Genomic DNA, 17563 nt, shown 5'->3' with positions numbered 1-17563 from the left:
TGGTTAAATAATATAGTATGGGTGAGTAGCGGGGTTGACCCCCCCCCCCCTTTTTTTTCTCTCTTTTTTGTTTGTCCTTCTCTTTTGAGAGAGGCATAAAAGTAAGGGGGCAAGAGTGTTACTCTCATCCCCTCATAACAGAAAATGGAGGGCACAGCCACTAAGGGACAAGAAAGGGGAATTGGGCACTTAAATAGGTGGTTGGGGGTAGGGGGTTGTTGAGAGGGGGAGGGGAAAGGGGAGGGAAATCCTCCCCCTTTTTTTTGTCCGCCTCCTCCAGAGGAGAGCGAAAGATTAGGAGGATGCAGGATTGACCCATATTGTTGTTATTTATGTAGTTCTTATTTATGTGTATGAAATGTTGAATTCATTTTGAATGTGAATCCTTTTGTATGCTTACTGGAAATTAAAATTATATCTGTGTTTTAAAAAATTGAATGAAAAACAAATTTAAAATAAAATATTGAACCCTAAGGACTAAGCCTGGGATGCCATTAAAGTTCACGTGTGTAAAGGCAGGCGTCCCAATACTTTTGGCAATATAGCGTATATGTATATAATGGGTCTTCAACTCTATTCTAGATATTAAAGTGTAGAAACTTTTCGAAGACCCAGTGTGTGTATTATATACACACACACGCACACGCACACACACACACACACACACACACACACACACACACACACACAGTGCCTTGCGAAAGTATTCGCCCCCCTTGAACTTTGCGACCTTTTGCCACATTTCAGGCTTCAAACATAAAGATATAAAACTGTCATTTTTTTTGAAGAATCAACAACAAGTGGGACACAATCATGAAGTGGAACGAAATTTATTGGATATTTCAAACTTTTTTAACAAATAAAAAAACTGAAAAATTGGGCGTGCAAAATTATTCAGCCCCCTTAAGTGAATACTTTGTAGCGCCACCTTTTGCTGCGATTACAGCTGTAAGTCGCTTGGGGTATGTCTCTATCGGTTTTGAACATCGAGAGACTGAAATTTTTGCCCATTCCTCCTTGCAAAACCGCTCGAGCTCAGTGAGGTTGGATGGAGAGCGTTTGTGAACAGCAGTTTTCAGTTCTTTCCACAGATTCTCGATTGGATTCAGGTCTGGACTTTGACTTGGCCATTCTAACACCTGGATATGTTTATTTGTAAACCATTCCATTGTAGATTTTGCTTTATGTTTTGGATCATTGTCTTGTTGGAAGACAAATCTCCGTCCCAGTCTCAGGTCTTTTGCAGACTCCATCAGATTTTCTTCCAGAATGGTCCTGTATTTGGCTCCATCCATCTTCCCATCAATTTTAACCATCTTCCCTGTCCCTGCTGAAGAAAAGCAGGCCCAAACCATGATGCTGCCACCACCATGTTTCACAGTGGGGATGGTGTGTTCAGGGTGGATGAGCTGTGTTGCTTTTACGCCAAACATAACGTTTTGCATTGTTGCCAAAAAGTTCCATTTTGGTTTCATCTGACCAGAGCACCTTCTTCCACATGTTTGGTGTGTCTCCCAGGTGGCTTGTGGCAAACTTTAAACAACACTTTTTATGGATATGGCTTTCTTCTTGCCACTCTTCCATAAAGGCCAGATTTGTGCAGTATACAGGGACTGATTGTTGTCCTATGGACAGAGTCTCCCACCTCAGCTGTAGATCTCTGCAGTTCATCCAGAGTGATCATGGGCCTCTTGGCTGCATCTCTGATCAGTCTTCTCCTTGTATGAGCTGAAAGTTTAGAGGGACGGCCAGGTCTTCGTAGATTTGCAGTGGTCTGATACTCCTTCCATTTCAATATTATCGCTTGCACAGTGCTCCTTGGGATGTTTAAAGCTTGGGAAATCTTTTTGTATCCAAATCCGGCTTTAAACTTCTCCACAACAGTATCTCGGACCTGCCTGGAGTGTTCCTTGTACTTCATGATGCTCTCTGCGCTTTAAATGGACCTCTGAGACTATTACAGTGCAGGTGCATTTATACGGAGACTTGATTACACACAGGTGGATTCTATTTATCATCATTAGTCATTTAGGTCGACATTGGATCATTCAGAGATCCTCACTCAACTTCTGGAGAGAGTTTGCTGCACTGAAAGTAAAGGGGCTGAATAATTTTGCACGCCCAATTTTTCAGTTTTTTATTTGTTAAAAAAAGTTTGAAATATTCAATAAATTTCGTTCCACTTCACGATTGTGTCCCACTTGTTGTTGATTCTTCAAAAAAAAAAATTACAGTTTTATATCTTTATGTTTGAAGCCTGAAATGTGGCAAAAGGTGGCAAAGTTCAAGGGGGCCAAATACTTTCGCAAGGCACTGTGTGTATATATATATATATATTTTTAAATATAGTGTATATGTATATAATGGGTCTTCAACTATATATATATATATATATATATATATATACACACAGAAACGTTTTGAAGACCGTGTGTGTGTGTGTGTATATGTATGTATATATTTACACACATGCATACATATCTGCGGCTGAAGACGGCGATATCTGAATGATGCCTGTAGCTGCACCCATCATTCAGATATCACCGCACAAAGCCGAGGACGTCCTCAGTCGTCAAGAGGTTAACTTTAAAACCACCATTGTAGCTAGCATGGACAGCTGTGTTACTAAGGCAGCAGAACGAATGTAAAAGGACCAAACAGCAAGAAGGAGATTTCTATTTATTCAAAACAGTCTCTTACCTGTGCCAATCTCCACAGTAATCACTTCCTCCTTGATACCCACGTCTTCTTCTTCATTTTTGATTTCATTGGGAGTCTCTCTGGTGTCTGTGAATAAAGAAGAGAGTGAAGCCCCCTGTACTGAGATGTATGAGAGACCCCAGAGAGTGTGTGTGGGGGGGGGGGGGGACTGGTCACGTCTCTTGGCTGGTAACACACAATGACATGATGTGAGGAGGAGAGCCGGAGTCTAATAGAGGCTGATGGCTCCTGACTCCCCCACTGGGCACATACTGTCTCCCCATTACTGTCTACTGACAGAGGAGGGGGGAGGAGAAGAGATTGTTGTAGTGACTGAACAAGGAGAATCTGGGACTCTTCTCTGGATTGAGATTGCATTCACACCTGAGTGACGCAACGCGTTTGGCACCAAAGTAGCTTATTTGTCTTTTTTGGCACCGAGTCAAGTGCTTTTTTGCAGTTTTTTTGTTTGGGGTGCCTTTAAAAAATAAGAGATTGTTGTAGTGACTAAACAAGGAGAATCTAGGACTCTTCTCTGGATTGAGACTGCATTCACACCCCGAGGGACGCAACGCGTTTGGCACCAAAGTAGCTTATTTGTCTTTTTTGGCACAGAGTCGAGTGCGTTTTTGCAGGTTTTTTTGTTTGGGGTGCCTTTAAAAAATAAGAGATTGTTGCTGTGACTAAACAAGGAGAATCTGGGACTCTTCTCTGGATTGAGAGTGCATTCACACCCGAGGGACGCAACGCGTTTGGTGCCAAAGTAGCTTTTTTTTTGCCACCACCGAGTCAAGTGCGTTTTTGCAAATTTGGACACCTTTAAAAAAAATAAGAGATTGTTGTAGTGTCTGAACAAGGAGAATCTAGGACTCTTCTCTGGATTTAGCGTTTATTCCTCACCTGTGCCGATCTCCTCCTTATGCTGCTCATCATCCTCTTCAACTTTTATGACAGTCACTCCATTTACCTACACGAAGCAAAAGAATACGTATAGAAGCATTGACTTAAATCATTCCAGTGAAGTATTTTCTTGAAACCTCAGAAGATCCTCATCTTGGTCAGCCCAGCTTTGGAATGTCTATGGCTCCTTGTAGAACAGGGGTTGAGGGCTTACATTTTATACCTAGCAGACAATTTATTAGTAATTCAAACTAACTACCAATATTCTGATAGTTTAGATTCCTTCATTCCCTCTCCCCCCCCCCCCCCACAGGGAGAACAATAGCTATGCGGGAGGGATTCCCTCATCAACACTAACTCTGTGGATTGGGGAATCAAGAGATTTTCTTTCCTGCAACCAGTGCCGAGCCTGACCTCCCTGTGGCCCTAAGCAAAATTCTGCTAAGGGGCCCTCTACCTGACCCGTGATGCCATGAGCCATGTAAACCATTAGCCTTGTACCCAGTGCACACCATGCAGCCTTGTGCCCACCATAATGCAGCCTTGTGCACACCAATGCAGCCTTGTGCCCAGTGACCACCAAATGCAGCCCTGTGCCCAGTGCCCCCCATGATGCAGCCTTGTGCCCACCAATGAAGCCTTGTGCCCAGTGCCCACCAAATTCAGCCTTGTGCCCACCATTCAGCCTACATGTGCAGGGGAGGAAAGGAGAGCCGCCCAGATGATCAGCGTGCAGCACAGGGAACACAGCGATAACAGCTTTCATTTCAATTGCTGTGTTCCCGCCACTTAACGTCATATACAGCCCCGCCCCCTGGCCGGGGAACTTTGATTGACAGATCACCCGTCACCAGGATTGGACGGGTGATCTGTCTATCAAAGTCCCCGGGACCAGGAGGAGGGAGCCCTTCTCCCACGATCGCTGGGAGAAGGGCTCCCATTCTACTGGCGCCGCCCCTGCACCCACGAGGGGGAGGCGGGGCCTCGAGTAATTTGCGGGGCCCTACGCAGCTTGCGTAGTGAGTGTATAGGTGGATCGCCTCTGCCTGCAGCCATGGGTTGAAGAAGGCAATTGCAACATCTTTGGCTTGCCTTAGTCTGGTGTGTAATAAGAACGTCATTCCATTTACCTGATAACGGTGTGCAATCTTGTGATGTTTCAGCACAGGATCCTGGGAACAAAGAGGTCTGGGACATCTCTCAGAACTTTTCTTTTCACCTGATCCACCTGTAGAAAAACACACACAGACAGAACAGTTTTATGTGAAAGCTCAAAAATTTCTTAATTTTCCAAAATGTTCTGGGTGTACCAGTGTAAAAATAAGTAGCACCACTTTAAAGCTGAACTCCGAAAATTCAAAGCTATCCCTGAATTGGAGCTTCCCCCGTACTGCAAGGGTTAAATGCAAATTTTTGTTTAGGGCACCTTTAAAATTGAATGTTACCTCTCCTCTGAAACCAGTCCCCAGAGGCCGCTTCCCTTCAATGCTCTGTTCAGTCGCAATCTGACGTCATTGCGTGCAATGCAGCAATGTAGGACCAGCAGTCCTGCAAAGTGAGGACGCCCAAGGCCCATTCAAATATTTTTATTCAAAAATGTTAAAAGAACAACAAAAAGGCATATATAAACTGCCTGCGCAGAGGCTCAGAGTGCAAAGGCAACTCGGGGGAAAACAATCTACAAACCAAACAAAAGAAAACGGTGTCTAGAATGTCAAGGTGGGGGGGGGGGTTCAGGAAAGTCTGTAGAAATATCAACGTTAAACCTTGACCGGTTAAGTCACTGCTAGTAATGCAATTTGAATACGCTCTCAGGCCCAGATTCTCGTAGAATCGCGTAAAACTGGGCGGGCGTAACGTATCCGATTTACGTTACGCCACCGCAAGTTTTACAGGCAAGTGCTTTATTCTCAAAGAACTTGCCTGTAAAGTTGCGGCGGCATAGCGTAAATCACCTGGCGCAAGCCCGCCTAATTCAAATTAGCCGGGTAGGGGGCGTGAAGCATTTAAATTAAGCGCGTTCCCGTGCCGAAACGTACTGCGCATGCGCCGTCCGAAGAATATCCCAGGGTACATTGCTCCAAATGACGTCGCAAGGACGTCATTGGTATTGACGTGAATGTAAATGGCGTCCAGCCCCATTCACGGACGACTTACGCAAACAACGTAAATTTTTAAATTTCGACGCAGGAACAACGGCCATACTTATCATTGGTTGCCCCTCATATAGCAGGGGCAACTGTACGCCGGGACAAGCCTAACGTAAACGTCGTAACTTCACTGCGGCGGCCGTGCGTACGTTCGGGAATTCGCGTATCTAGCTAATTTGCATACTCAACGGGGGAAAACGACGGAGGCGACACCTAGCGGCCAAAAAATAAATTGCATTTAAGATCCGATGGCGTAAGAGCCTTACGCCTGTCGGATCTAATAGTTATCTATGCGTAACTGATTCTAAGAATCAGTCGCATAGATACGACGGCCCAAATTAGGACTTACGACGGCGTACATGGCGTTGCGCCGTCGTAAGCCCTTTGAGAATCTGGGCCTCAGAGTGCAATGTTACCACAAAGAAGAAAAAGAGAGGCATAAGTCCCAAAAAAGAGAGGAAAGAAAAGATAAAACAAAAGTAAAAGGAAAGGGGAAAATCTGCGGTAAGTCAACGGGAAGAAAGAAAAGAGGATGACATGGGAGGTATATGGACTCGGGATGGTCAGGCGGGTCAGTCATAGGCGTCCAATGCTAGCTGGAGGAAGTAAGGGAAAGGCGTATTGGAGCCAAGGTTCCCAAATCTTAAAAATTTGGCATGAGAGTCCTTGAGAATGCTAGACATCTGTTCATCGAGCCTAAGAGCTGTCATACGCTCTCTAACACCCTGAAAGGGAACTATAGGCTTCCTCCAGGCATGGGCAATTGTCCTCTTTGCAGACAAAAATAGGTAGGTTGCCAGTTTCTACTGACGAGTATAGAGGCCCAGAATGGGGCAGTGCAGCAGGGCCAATTTTGCATCCTTTCAGATGAAAAAGCGTATGGCAAGCCGAAGACTTGAGACCAAACCCCTATCAGTCAAGGGCAGGACCATCCTATGTGTAAAACGTCCCCGCGATGGCCACAGACCAAAAAACAGCGGTCGCGAAGGTTGTGGTTGGCGCGAGCGATACGCGCTGGCACCCAGTACCAATGTAGGAGTACTTTATAAGCCGCCTCTAAAGGGTAGCAGCGTTAAATGAGCATTTTGCTACGGAGGACCAGGCCTAGCTTCAGTCTTCCAGGTCTCTCTCAGGCCCCGTACACACGGTCGGACAAAACCGATGAGAATGGACCTAGGTTCAGTTTCATCGGTCCAAACTGACCGTGTGTATAGCCCATCGGTCTGTTTTCCTTCGGTCCAAAATTTTAAAACATGCTTCAAAACCGAACCGATGGACCGCTGCCCCATCGGACCAAACCGATGGACCACTTGGCCTTCAGGAGAAAGATTAAAACCCATCTCTTCTGAGGTCAAGGGGTTCCTTACCCATGAAATGGATACAGCGCCCAGAGGCGATTCAGTTCGCATGTGTTGCGCTTTACAAGCCTCTCTCTCTCTCTCTCTCTCTCTCTCTCTCTAGTACAGAAGGCATCGGTTCAAAACCCGCGCATGCTCAGAATCAAGTCGACGCATGCTTGGAAGCATTGAACTTTGTTTTATTCAGCACGTCGTGTGTTTGACGTCACCGCGTTCTGACACGATCGGATTTTGGAACGATGGTGTGTACACACATCAGACCATCAGGCCACTTCAGCGGTGAACCGATGAAAATGGTCCGTCGGACCATTCTCATCGGTTTGGTCCGACCGTGTGTACAAGGCCTTAGACGCGGTCCCACTGAGAAACATATGAGAGAGTAGCGAAGGACGGTCTATTATTCAGGGATGCACATATTGTGGAGATGAGACCAGACGAGCCCGAGAAGTGTTGGCATATGTGTTCCAAGGCCGTTTTCCGAAAGGGGTAGGTAGAGGTGCGACTGAGAGGTAAAATCCAGTGTTGGAGATAACAGAAGAACTCTGAGCGAGGAGCCCCATGCATTACCTGAATAGACGGCCACGTCGGAACAGACCGGGAGGTCTAGAAATGCTAGACTTGCGTGAATCCATTGGCGGTACACCAGGAAAGGGCATGTGGCTGGTCCATAACCGGAGGAAATAAGGGGTTGTGGAGAATGGGCAGGAGGGGCAATGTTCTCAGGCTATGCTGAATAAGGAGGCTAAGGGTGGGCGGGCATAGTTTATGAGGAAGCCAAAAAGAGAGCCTGAAGAGGCAGAGGCGCACAGTTGGGGAGTTCCAAAAGCGCCCACAGGGGAATGTCTACTGAGGTATGTAGCAGGGAAAGGTGGGAGATTTGAGCTGCTAAATAGTATTTGGCGATATTCGGAACTCCCAACCCGCCTTGGAGCCTGTGCGTAAAAAGAGACTGTAGGGCGTTTGTCAGCCCAGATAAAACGCAGGATCCTTTCCTACACTAGTAGCTGGATTCAGGTAGGCGGGCGCATAGTTGCGGCGGCGTATTGTATGGCATTTACACTACGCCGCTGTAAGTTTGCAAGGCAAGTACTGTATTCACAAAGTACTTGCCTGCAAAGTTACGGCGGCGTAGCGTAAATGGGGCCGGCGTAAGTGCGCCTAATTCAAATGAGGATGTGGGGGGCGTGTTTTATGTATATGAAGTGTGACCTGACGCGATTGACGTTTTTTTTAAGAACGCCGCATGCGCCGTCCCTGTACATATCCCAGTGTGCATTGCGGCTAAGTACGCCGCACGGACGTATTGGTTTTGACGTGGACGTAAATTACGTCCAGCCCTATTCACGGACGACTTACGCAAACAACGTAAAATTTTCAAATTTCGACGCGGGAACGACGGCCATACTTAACATTACTAGTCCAGCTATTTGATGGAATAACTATACGCCTGAAAATGCCTTACGTAAACGGCGTATCTGTACTGCGTAGGCCGGGCGTACGTTCGTGAATCGGCGTATCTAGTGATTTACATATTCTACGCGGACCGCAATGGAAGCGCCACCTAGCGGCCAGCCTAAAAATTACACTTTAAGATACGACGGTGTAAGACACTTACGCCGCTCGTATCTTAGCCTAATTTAAGCGTATCTGGTTACCAGAATACGCTTAAATTTGCATCGGCGCAGATTCTGACTTAGGCTGGCGTATCTACTGATACGCCGGCCTAAATCTTTATGAATCTGCCTATTGGAGTAGATAGTGTGCCGAAGTAGTACAGGATCTTGGGCAGGATTGTCATTTTTGTAGAATTACTATCCTGGATGTGGCCTATCAAGGATAGATATGTATACTCCCAAGGCTGCATGAGAGAGGACAGGTAGCTTGGTAATTGGACGTTAGTCTGATGCCCAGGTAATCGATAGAGGGAGATACCCATCGATAAGGGAAATGGGATTGAAAGCGTGCAACCAAGTCAGAGGGAAGAGTGATGTTGAGTGCTACCGTCTTGTCTAAGTTAATGCATTCTGGGAACTGTGTGTGTTCTCAGAGAGCAGCCGCCCATTCACAAGTCGGCGCGAGACTCGCGCATGCGCAGTAGGAAATGGGCAGTGAAGCCGTAAGGCTTTACTGCCCGTTTCCCCTAGTGTGAATGGCGGCGCGGGACCTGCATCAAACGTGGGATCGGTGGGGGGGGGGGCCATCAGCGCGGGCAAGTAGGACGGGTAAGTGTCCTTATTAAAAGTCAGCAGCTACACTGTTAGTAGCTGCTGACTTTAAAAAAAAAAAAATTTGCGGGTGGAATCCCGCTTTAAAGTGCATCAGTGCTGAAAATTGGTCTGGGCAGGAGGGGGTTTAAGTGCCCAGTAAGTAAGTGGTTAACCACTTAAGCCCCGGACCTTTAGGCAGCTAAATGCCCAGGCCAGGTTTTGCGATTCGGCACTGCGTCGCTTTAACAGACAATTGCGCGGTCGTGCGACGTGGCTCCCAAACAAAATTGGCGTCCTTTTTTCCCCACAAATAGAGCTTTCTTTTGGGGGTATTTGATCACCTCTGCGGTTTTTATTTTTTGCGCTATAAACAAAAATAGAGCGACAATTTTGAAAAAAATGCAATATTTTTTACTTTTTGCTATAATAAATATCCCCCAAAAACATATATAAAAATGTTTTTTTTCCTCAGTTTAGGCCGATACGTATTCTTCTACCTATTTTGGTAAAAAAAGTCGCAATAGGCGTTTATCGATTGGTTTGCGCAAAATTTATAGCGTTTACAAAATAGGGGATAGTTTTATTGCATTTTTATTAACTATTTTTTTTTTACTACTAATGGCAGTGATCAGCGATTTTTTTCGTGACTGCGACATTATGGCAGACACTTCGGACAATTTTGACACATTTTTGGGACCATTGTCTTTTTTTACAGCAAAAAATGCATTTAAATTGCATTGTTTATTGTGAAAATGACAGTTGCAGTTTGGGAGTTAACCACAGGGGGCGCTGTAGGAGTTAGTGTTCACTTAGTGTGTGTTTACAACTGTAGGGGGGTGTGGCTGTAGGACTGACGTCATCGATCGAGTCTCCCTTATATAAGGGATCACTCGATCGATGCAGCGCCATAGTGAAGCACGGGGAAGCCGTGTTTACATACGGCTCTCCCCGTTCTTCAGCTCCGGGGAGCGATCGCGACGGAGCGGCTATAAACGAATAGCCGCGCCGTCGTCCCGGATCGCTTCCCGCGGGAATCCGACCGCCGATTGTAGCGGGGGGGGGGGGTCACGATCGGACCCCCCACCCGCTAGAAGGCAAGGACGTACCTGTACGCCCATTTGCCTGTACGTGCCATACTGTGGACGTACATTTACATGCGGCGGTCGGGAAGTGGTTAATGTAACTCGAGGAAGATTTTTCCAGCTTTGTCACAGGATGAATGTATTTAGGAAGATCCTCAGTACCTTTTACAAGAAATGAAAAGTCTCCTCTTACCTGTTGATTTGAGAGGCAGCCGGCTCTCCATCGTGATTTGTCCTTTACAGAGCCTCGTGTCCTTCTAGATACTTCAGAATAATCTTGTGTATGGGTCACCCTGCAAAAATAAAGAAAACATCAAATCCAATGGAAAAAGGGGGTAACTAAATCCTATACAGTTGATGTTAAAAGCAGCAAAAAATTGCTTTAGGCCCCTTTTTACACAAAGGGTTTGATCAGGTCCGCCTATCAGTTCTTCAGGCAGATCTAATCTGGCCCTACACTCAGCCCTATGGCATAGCGGGTATAAATGGACTTGTGTTCGTTTACACCTACCTTAAATCCCATATGGTTCGCAAAAAAAAAAAAAAAAAAAAAAAAGCGAAAGGTGATCCCAGGCGCCCATAGAAAAGAATGAGCGCTGTTTGGGTCAGCTCTGCATAAACTGAGCGGACACGGACCTGCCATTTACCTGCTCTGCTCAGTGGACAGATCCCCTGCTGACCAAAACAGAGTCCACCCCGTGTGAAAGAGGCCATGTACGTAGAACAAGGGTAGACAATCTTTGGTGGTGGAGATCTAAACTGAACATGGAAGAAATCAAGGTTCACTAGGGTGCAACACCTTTATTTCCCCCCATTTTAACCACTTCCCTACCGCCTGCCGTCATATGACGTCCTGGACTTTCAGGGCGGATATCTGAATGATGAGTGGCAGCTACAGGCATCAGATATCCTTCTTTTCTGCCGGAGATTCTGCGCACCATAAGAACGATCATAGCGGCAGTTCCGAGAAGTGCCAGAATAGGCCCGGTGCCGAATTGGTTAAACTATTAGGCCTAAATAAAAAGAAGGCTAGCGTGAAGAACTCTTGAAAAAGTACAAATGTGACGTTAGCCCAGGGGTTGACAAATTTGCTTGGAATCTAGGAGCCAGCTAAAAAAGTTAGGAGCCAGAAAACGCACCCCGTCCCGACGAGCTCGCGCGCAGAAGCGAACACATACGTGAGCAGCGCCCGCATATGTAAACGGTGTTCAAACCACACACGTGAGGTATCGCCACGATTGGTAGAGCGAGAGCAATAATTCTAGCCCTAGACCTCCTCTGTAACTCAAAACATGCAACCTGTAGATTTTTTTAAACGTCGCCTATGAAGATTTTAAAGGGTAAAAGTTTGTCGGCATTCCACGAGCGGACGCAATTTTGAAGCGTGACATGTTGGGTATCAATTTACTCGGCGTAACATTATCTTTCATAATATAAAAAAAAAAATGGGGATAACTTTACTGTTGTCTTATTTTTTAATTAAAAAAAAAGTGTAATTTTTTCCCAAAAAAGTGCGCTTGTAAGACCGCTGCGCAAATACGGCGTGACAGAAAGTATTGCCACGATCGCCATTTTATTCTCTAGGGTGTTGGGATAAAAAACATATATAATGTTTGGGGGTTCTAATTAGAGGGAAGAAGATGGCAGTGAAAATAGTGAAAAATGACATTAGAATTGCTGTTTAACTTGTAATGCTTAACTTGTAATACCAACGGCCACCACCAGATGGCGCCAGCTCACACATCTGGTGGTAATAACTTGTAATACCAATGGCTCACCACCAGATGGCGCCAGCTCACATAAGGAAGAGCTGGGGACTTCACAAGTCGCCAGAATGCTATTTCTAGTCGCCATTGCGACCGGGATTTGTCGAGCCCTGTATTAGGCCCTGTATTAGGCCTCAATAAAAAGTAAGGCTAGACGTTAGCCTACCTTAAAAGTTAGCTTCAGAAAGAATCTTGGCATTCGCTTTCATTCACAAGTTTTTCATGTCTGGAGAGTAATTGGTCAACCCAAGTCTGATGACGGAGTCCATCATGAAGGTAGAACAACTGGTACTTCAGGCTGGTTTGCTTGGCTACTTTCAGGCATGGCTGGCCTCGATTCTGGCCTGGATGTCTGCTTTGAGTTATGGTTCAACTGGCTGGTTTGAGTCCTGACCTGGCTGGCTGAATGGGTTCCTGCCTGGCTGGCTGGTTGAAGTCCTGACCTGGCTGGCTGAATTGGTTCCTGCCTGGCTGGCAGGTTGGAGTCCTGGGCTGGCAAGCTGGCTGGGCTGAGTTCTGGTCTTGCAGGCCACAATTCTGACCTGGTTGGCCTTCTGGTCTGGTTTGAGTCCTGACCTGGCTGGCTGAATGGGTTCTTGCCCGGCTGGCAAGCTGGCTGGGCTGAGTTCTGGTCTTGCAGGCCACAATTCTGACCTGGTTGGCCTTCTGAGCCGTTTTGAGTTCTGGGGTGATTTCTGGCCCAACTGGTGGGCCTGAGTTCTGGCTTGACTGGCTGGATTGAGTTCTGGTCTGGCTGAGCTGTAAGAATAGAATACAGATTAAAATGTGGCTCTATATCTACCCAGCCTTGCTCTCGATGGTGTGACTCGGTGTCCGATCCCGGTCTGTTTTTCGACATGTGTCATTTCGATTTTTGTACATCATTGTCTATTATATTGTTATGGGAGGAGAACATGCACCCCCACTTTTATCCTCATGTTGGGGTGGACAGGTCCTCTTTATGATTAGGTTTGTTGTTTACTTTTTGATTTATCTGCATATATTTTCTTCATAGAACCTATGTCTGCTTTAAAACATTGGCTCCCTGAAGAAGACCGCTACTACGAAGGTCGTAACGCGTAGGGGCTTTTTTCGCACATAGTGCTTATATGCATACAGTACTGTTCAAATTTGAATTATTATTGGCCCAGATTCAAGAAGCACTTGCGCCCGCGCAACCATAGGTTACGCAGCGCAAGTGCTTACTTGCTCCGGTGTAACGAGTGCTCCTGATTCAGGAACCTCGTTACACCGACTGCAGGCTAAAATCTGCGCGGCATAAGGCTCTTATGCCTCGCAGATTTTAGGCTGCATTCTTGCGGGGGCCGCTAGGGGGCGCTCCCATTGTGTATCAGCGTGTAGTATGCAAATTGCATACTAACACCGATTCACAAGCTCGCGCGGGCCCCGCGCAAGCCAGGTACGGAGTTTCCGTACGGCTACTTTTAGCGCAAGGCTGCCCCTTCTAATAGTAGGGGCAGCCAATGCTAAAGTATAGCCGGCCTTCCCGCGCCGTGAAATTTGAATTTCACGACGTTTGCGTAAGTGAAACGTGAATGGCGCTGGACGCCATTCACGTTCACTTAGAAGCAAATGACGTCCTTGCGACGTCATTTGCCGCAATGCACGTCGGGAAAGTTTCCCGACGGAGCATGCGCTGTACGCTCGGCGCGGGAGCGCGCCTAATTTAAAGGATTCCCGCCCCCGGCGGGATCATTTAACTTGCGCGCGCTTACGCCGGGCAAATTTGCCGGCGCGCCCTCGCAATTCACGGAGCTACTGCTCCGTGAATCGAGGGGGCAGCGCAAAATATTTGCGGGGGCGCAGGGCAAAATCGTTGCCCTGCTCCCCCGCAAATATCGCGCAATTCTACTTGAATCTGGGCCAGTGTTACCATGTTGGAAAAATGGTTCTATATTTAGGATGTACCAGGGTCATAAATCGGAGGCTCTGGATCAGTGGTCTCCAAACTGTGGCCCCCGGGGTTGTTTGGATGCTTTTATTCGGCCCTTGGGGTGCCATTTTATTTACTGACACCAATGAAGGGCACAGTAACTCCGAAATCACACCAACAATGGGGCCCAATGACACCAGTGATGGGGCACAATTCCTCCCAATGACAACAATGGGGCACAATTCCTCCCAATGACACCAATGATGGGGGATTCTTTACTTGCACTGATGCTGGGACATTTTATACTGCGGATGGCCACAGTCCAGGTCCCCTTAACTGCTTGCCGACCAGCGCACGACTATATACGTCGACAGCATGGCCCGGACAGGCAGAAGGACGTACCTGTATGTCCCCTTTAAGATCACGACATTGTGGGGGCGCGCGCCTGCCGCAAGCTCCGTGAACCCCACCACGGGGTCCCGCAGACTCGATCGATGTGGGGATACCCGCGACCGTCTTACGGTGATGTAAACAAGCATCTCTCCGCTCTACCTAGTGACAATGACAGTGATCACCGCTTCCTGTAATCGGAAGTGGTGATCACTGTCTTGTCACGTGAAGCCCATCCCCCCCATCAGTAAGAATCACTCACTAGGGCACACTTAACCCCTACAGCGCCACCTAGTGGTTAAACCCTTCACTGCCAGTGTCATTTTCACAGTAATCAGTGCATTTTTATAGCACTGATTGCTGCAATGTAATGACAATGGTGCCAAAAGTGTGTCAAAAGTATCCGATGCGTTCGCCACCACGACCAGTCGCTTGGAGGAAAACCATCGGGCTTTTAGGAAAAAACGAAAAGACCCACCTCTTCTGAAAGACCTGTATGACTCTGGATGCCAAGCGCCTTGAGGCGATTAAGTTCGCATTTGTTGCGCTATACAAGTTACTCACTCACCATAATGTCACAGTCACAATAAAAAAAAATCGCTAATCGCCGCCATTACTAGTAAAAAATTAAAATATTAATAAAAATGGCATAAAACTATCTGCTATTTTGTAAACGCTATAACTTCTGCGCAAACCAATCAATAAACGCTTATTGCGATTTTTTTTTAACCAAAAATAGGTAGAAGAATACGTATCGGCCTAAACCGAGGAAAAAAAATATGTTTTTTTTTAATATATATATATATATATATTTTTTTTTTTTTTGGGGATATTTATTATAGCAAAAAGTAAAAAATAAAGCTTTTTTTCCAAAATTGTCGCTTTATTTTTGTTAATAGCGCACAAAAATAAAAAAAAATATCGCAGAGGTGATATTTGATATTTCTTCTGGGGTCCCTCGGCGGCTGTCTCGGCTCCTCCCTGCAAGAACTTTCCACCTTCATGCGAGCTTGCATGGTGGTTAGTTCTTGCGGGCGCGCTCCCGCGGTACAGCCGCCGGCTATAGCCGCTCAATGTATCACTTGGCCCAGCTCCCCGGCGCGCCGCGTCATTGGATGTGATTGACAGCAGCATGAGCCAATGGCGGGGGGGGGGGGGGAGTCGGCTACACACATCACCGTAGCTATTCGGCGTTCGCGTGCCGGCCGCGTGTCCCCGGAGCCAATGTGCTTGCGTGATATCCGCCGGGCACCCACGATCGCTCGTGACAGAACGAGAACAGGGATGTGTGTGTGTCTCCCCGTTCTCTCAGGGGAGAGGAGACAGATCGTGTGTTCATACTAAGTAGGAACATCGATCAGTCTCCTTCCCCAGTCTGTCCCATCCCCCCTACAGTTAGAACACACTAAGGGAACACATTTAACCCCTAGTGTTAACCCTTTCCCTACCAGTGACATGTTTACAGTAATCAGAGGCTATTTTTAATGTATAGATGTCAATGGTCATAAAATAGTGTCAAAAGTGTCCGCTGCAATGGCGCAGTCCCACTGGTCTATTCAGATGGCCGGACCTTGAGCGCCGGCCACCTGAATAACGGCAGCTGGTCGGCTGTGCGGAAGTGCCTATCAGAGCCAGTGGCTCTGATAAGCTTTCCGAGTACAGCCCCCAGCCTTTCTGGATGCTTATCCAGGGAACGTACGGGGGGGTGCGTTCCTTGGATAAGACTGACAGGCGTCTCAGCCAATCAGGTTCACCGGTTCTGGTTATCGGTAACCTGATTGGCTGAAGCGTCATCGTGGGCGGGAGAAGACATCGAGGGACGTGGAAGGACTAGGAGGATGTCTGACTTCCAGAAAGGTAAGCGCCGGGCGGGGGGCATTTTACAGGGCACAGCGGCGACAATGGACACAGTGGTGACAATGGGCACAGTGGTGACAATGGGCACAGTGGTGACAATTTAAGGGCACAGTGACATCAATGGGCCGACAATGGGCACAGTGGTGACAATTAAAGGGCACAGTGACATCAATGGGCCGACAATGGGCACAGTGTCGACAATTAAAGGGCACAGTGGTGACAATTGATGGGCACAGTGGTTGCGTTTGATGGCATGGCACAGTTGTCATTATTAGTAAAAAAACAACAACAACAACAACAACGATCTATCCCCTATTTTGTAGACGCTATAACTTTTGCGCAAACCAATCAATTAACGCTTATTGCTATTTTTTTAACCAAAAATATGTAGAAGAATATAAAATTGGCCTAAACTGATAAAAACTACCATTCTTATCCAATAGCAGCCCAGATTTCTATGGATTGTTTCCCTGTTCATCGCAATGCGGTGATATGAGCGCCTTAAAAAAAAAAAAAAAAGCTGATTTAGCAACAAAGATACTTCAAATTGTCTAATCCTGCGAGAAAAGACGCCACATGCAAAACATCAATGGGAACACATTTCTACAATTCAGCCATATACGATACCCCGCCTCCTGCGACTGGCGAACCAGCCAATCAGAGCTTTTCCGATTGCCACGGACTAAAAGTGCCACAACATCCAGATGAAAAATCACAACAGGAGACACATGGTTCCATGTACTTGTAGTGGGGGCTCCAGATCAGAGGACAGCAGGAAGATGATGATTTTTTGGGGGTGACATGATCCCCCCCATTCAGTCCACACACACACAGAGTGCTGGGACCCCCTTCTCTCATAATAGGAATATTATTATTATTACCTCCTCACTGGACACACACTCTTCACACTCACATCCCACCATCAAAAGAATTCTGTTACTGTTGGAGCTCCTCCCGGTCCTCTTACATGGGCTACAACAAAATGGCGTACTACCCACATTCCTCTGCAACCAAGTAATATCATTTCTTTAACAGCAATCGATGCCATATATAAAATTCCTCGACTCAAAAGTTGTAAAAAAAAATCTTTTTCTAGTTCAATACACGAAGTAAACAAAACAAACTTTCGATACTACAGCAAAATGCTGGACGCCCCTCCTGCACTAAGGACACTTCCTCTTATTACAGGAAATACGGTCTCCCTCTAGTGGTGGCTCTGTCTCTACAGCGGAACGTCACTTCCGGGGAAAACTTTGATG

At 46.7% G+C, this 17563-nt stretch overlaps 1 protein-coding gene across 1 annotated transcript in view; it reads right to left on the bottom strand.

Moving 5' to 3' along the window:
* The window catches only part of LOC120909900 (gastrula zinc finger protein XlCGF57.1-like), a 29327-nt gene extending 12002 nt beyond the window's left edge, over positions 1–17325 (bottom strand). The window contains exons 1-7 of the mRNA XM_040321700.1: positions 17186–17325; positions 12818–12922; positions 12330–12705; positions 10591–10690; positions 4731–4828; positions 3601–3667; positions 2701–2787 (exon numbers count right to left, since the gene is read on the bottom strand). Coding sequence (XP_040177634.1) covers positions 2701–2787; positions 3601–3667; positions 4731–4828; positions 10591–10621 — 283 coding nt within the window. The 5' untranslated portion in view covers positions 10622–10690; positions 12330–12705; positions 12818–12922; positions 17186–17325. The remainder of the gene's footprint in view (positions 1–2700; positions 2788–3600; positions 3668–4730; positions 4829–10590; positions 10691–12329; positions 12706–12817; positions 12923–17185) is intronic.
* Positions 17326–17563: the final 238 nt, after the last annotated feature.

Source organism: Rana temporaria, chromosome 8, assembly GCF_905171775.1.
Source record: "Rana temporaria chromosome 8, aRanTem1.1, whole genome shotgun sequence".
NCBI lineage: Eukaryota > Metazoa > Chordata > Amphibia > Anura > Ranidae > Rana > Rana temporaria.
The sequence above is the reverse complement of the archived record's forward strand: the minus strand, read 5'-3'. Positions and strand labels throughout refer to the sequence as shown.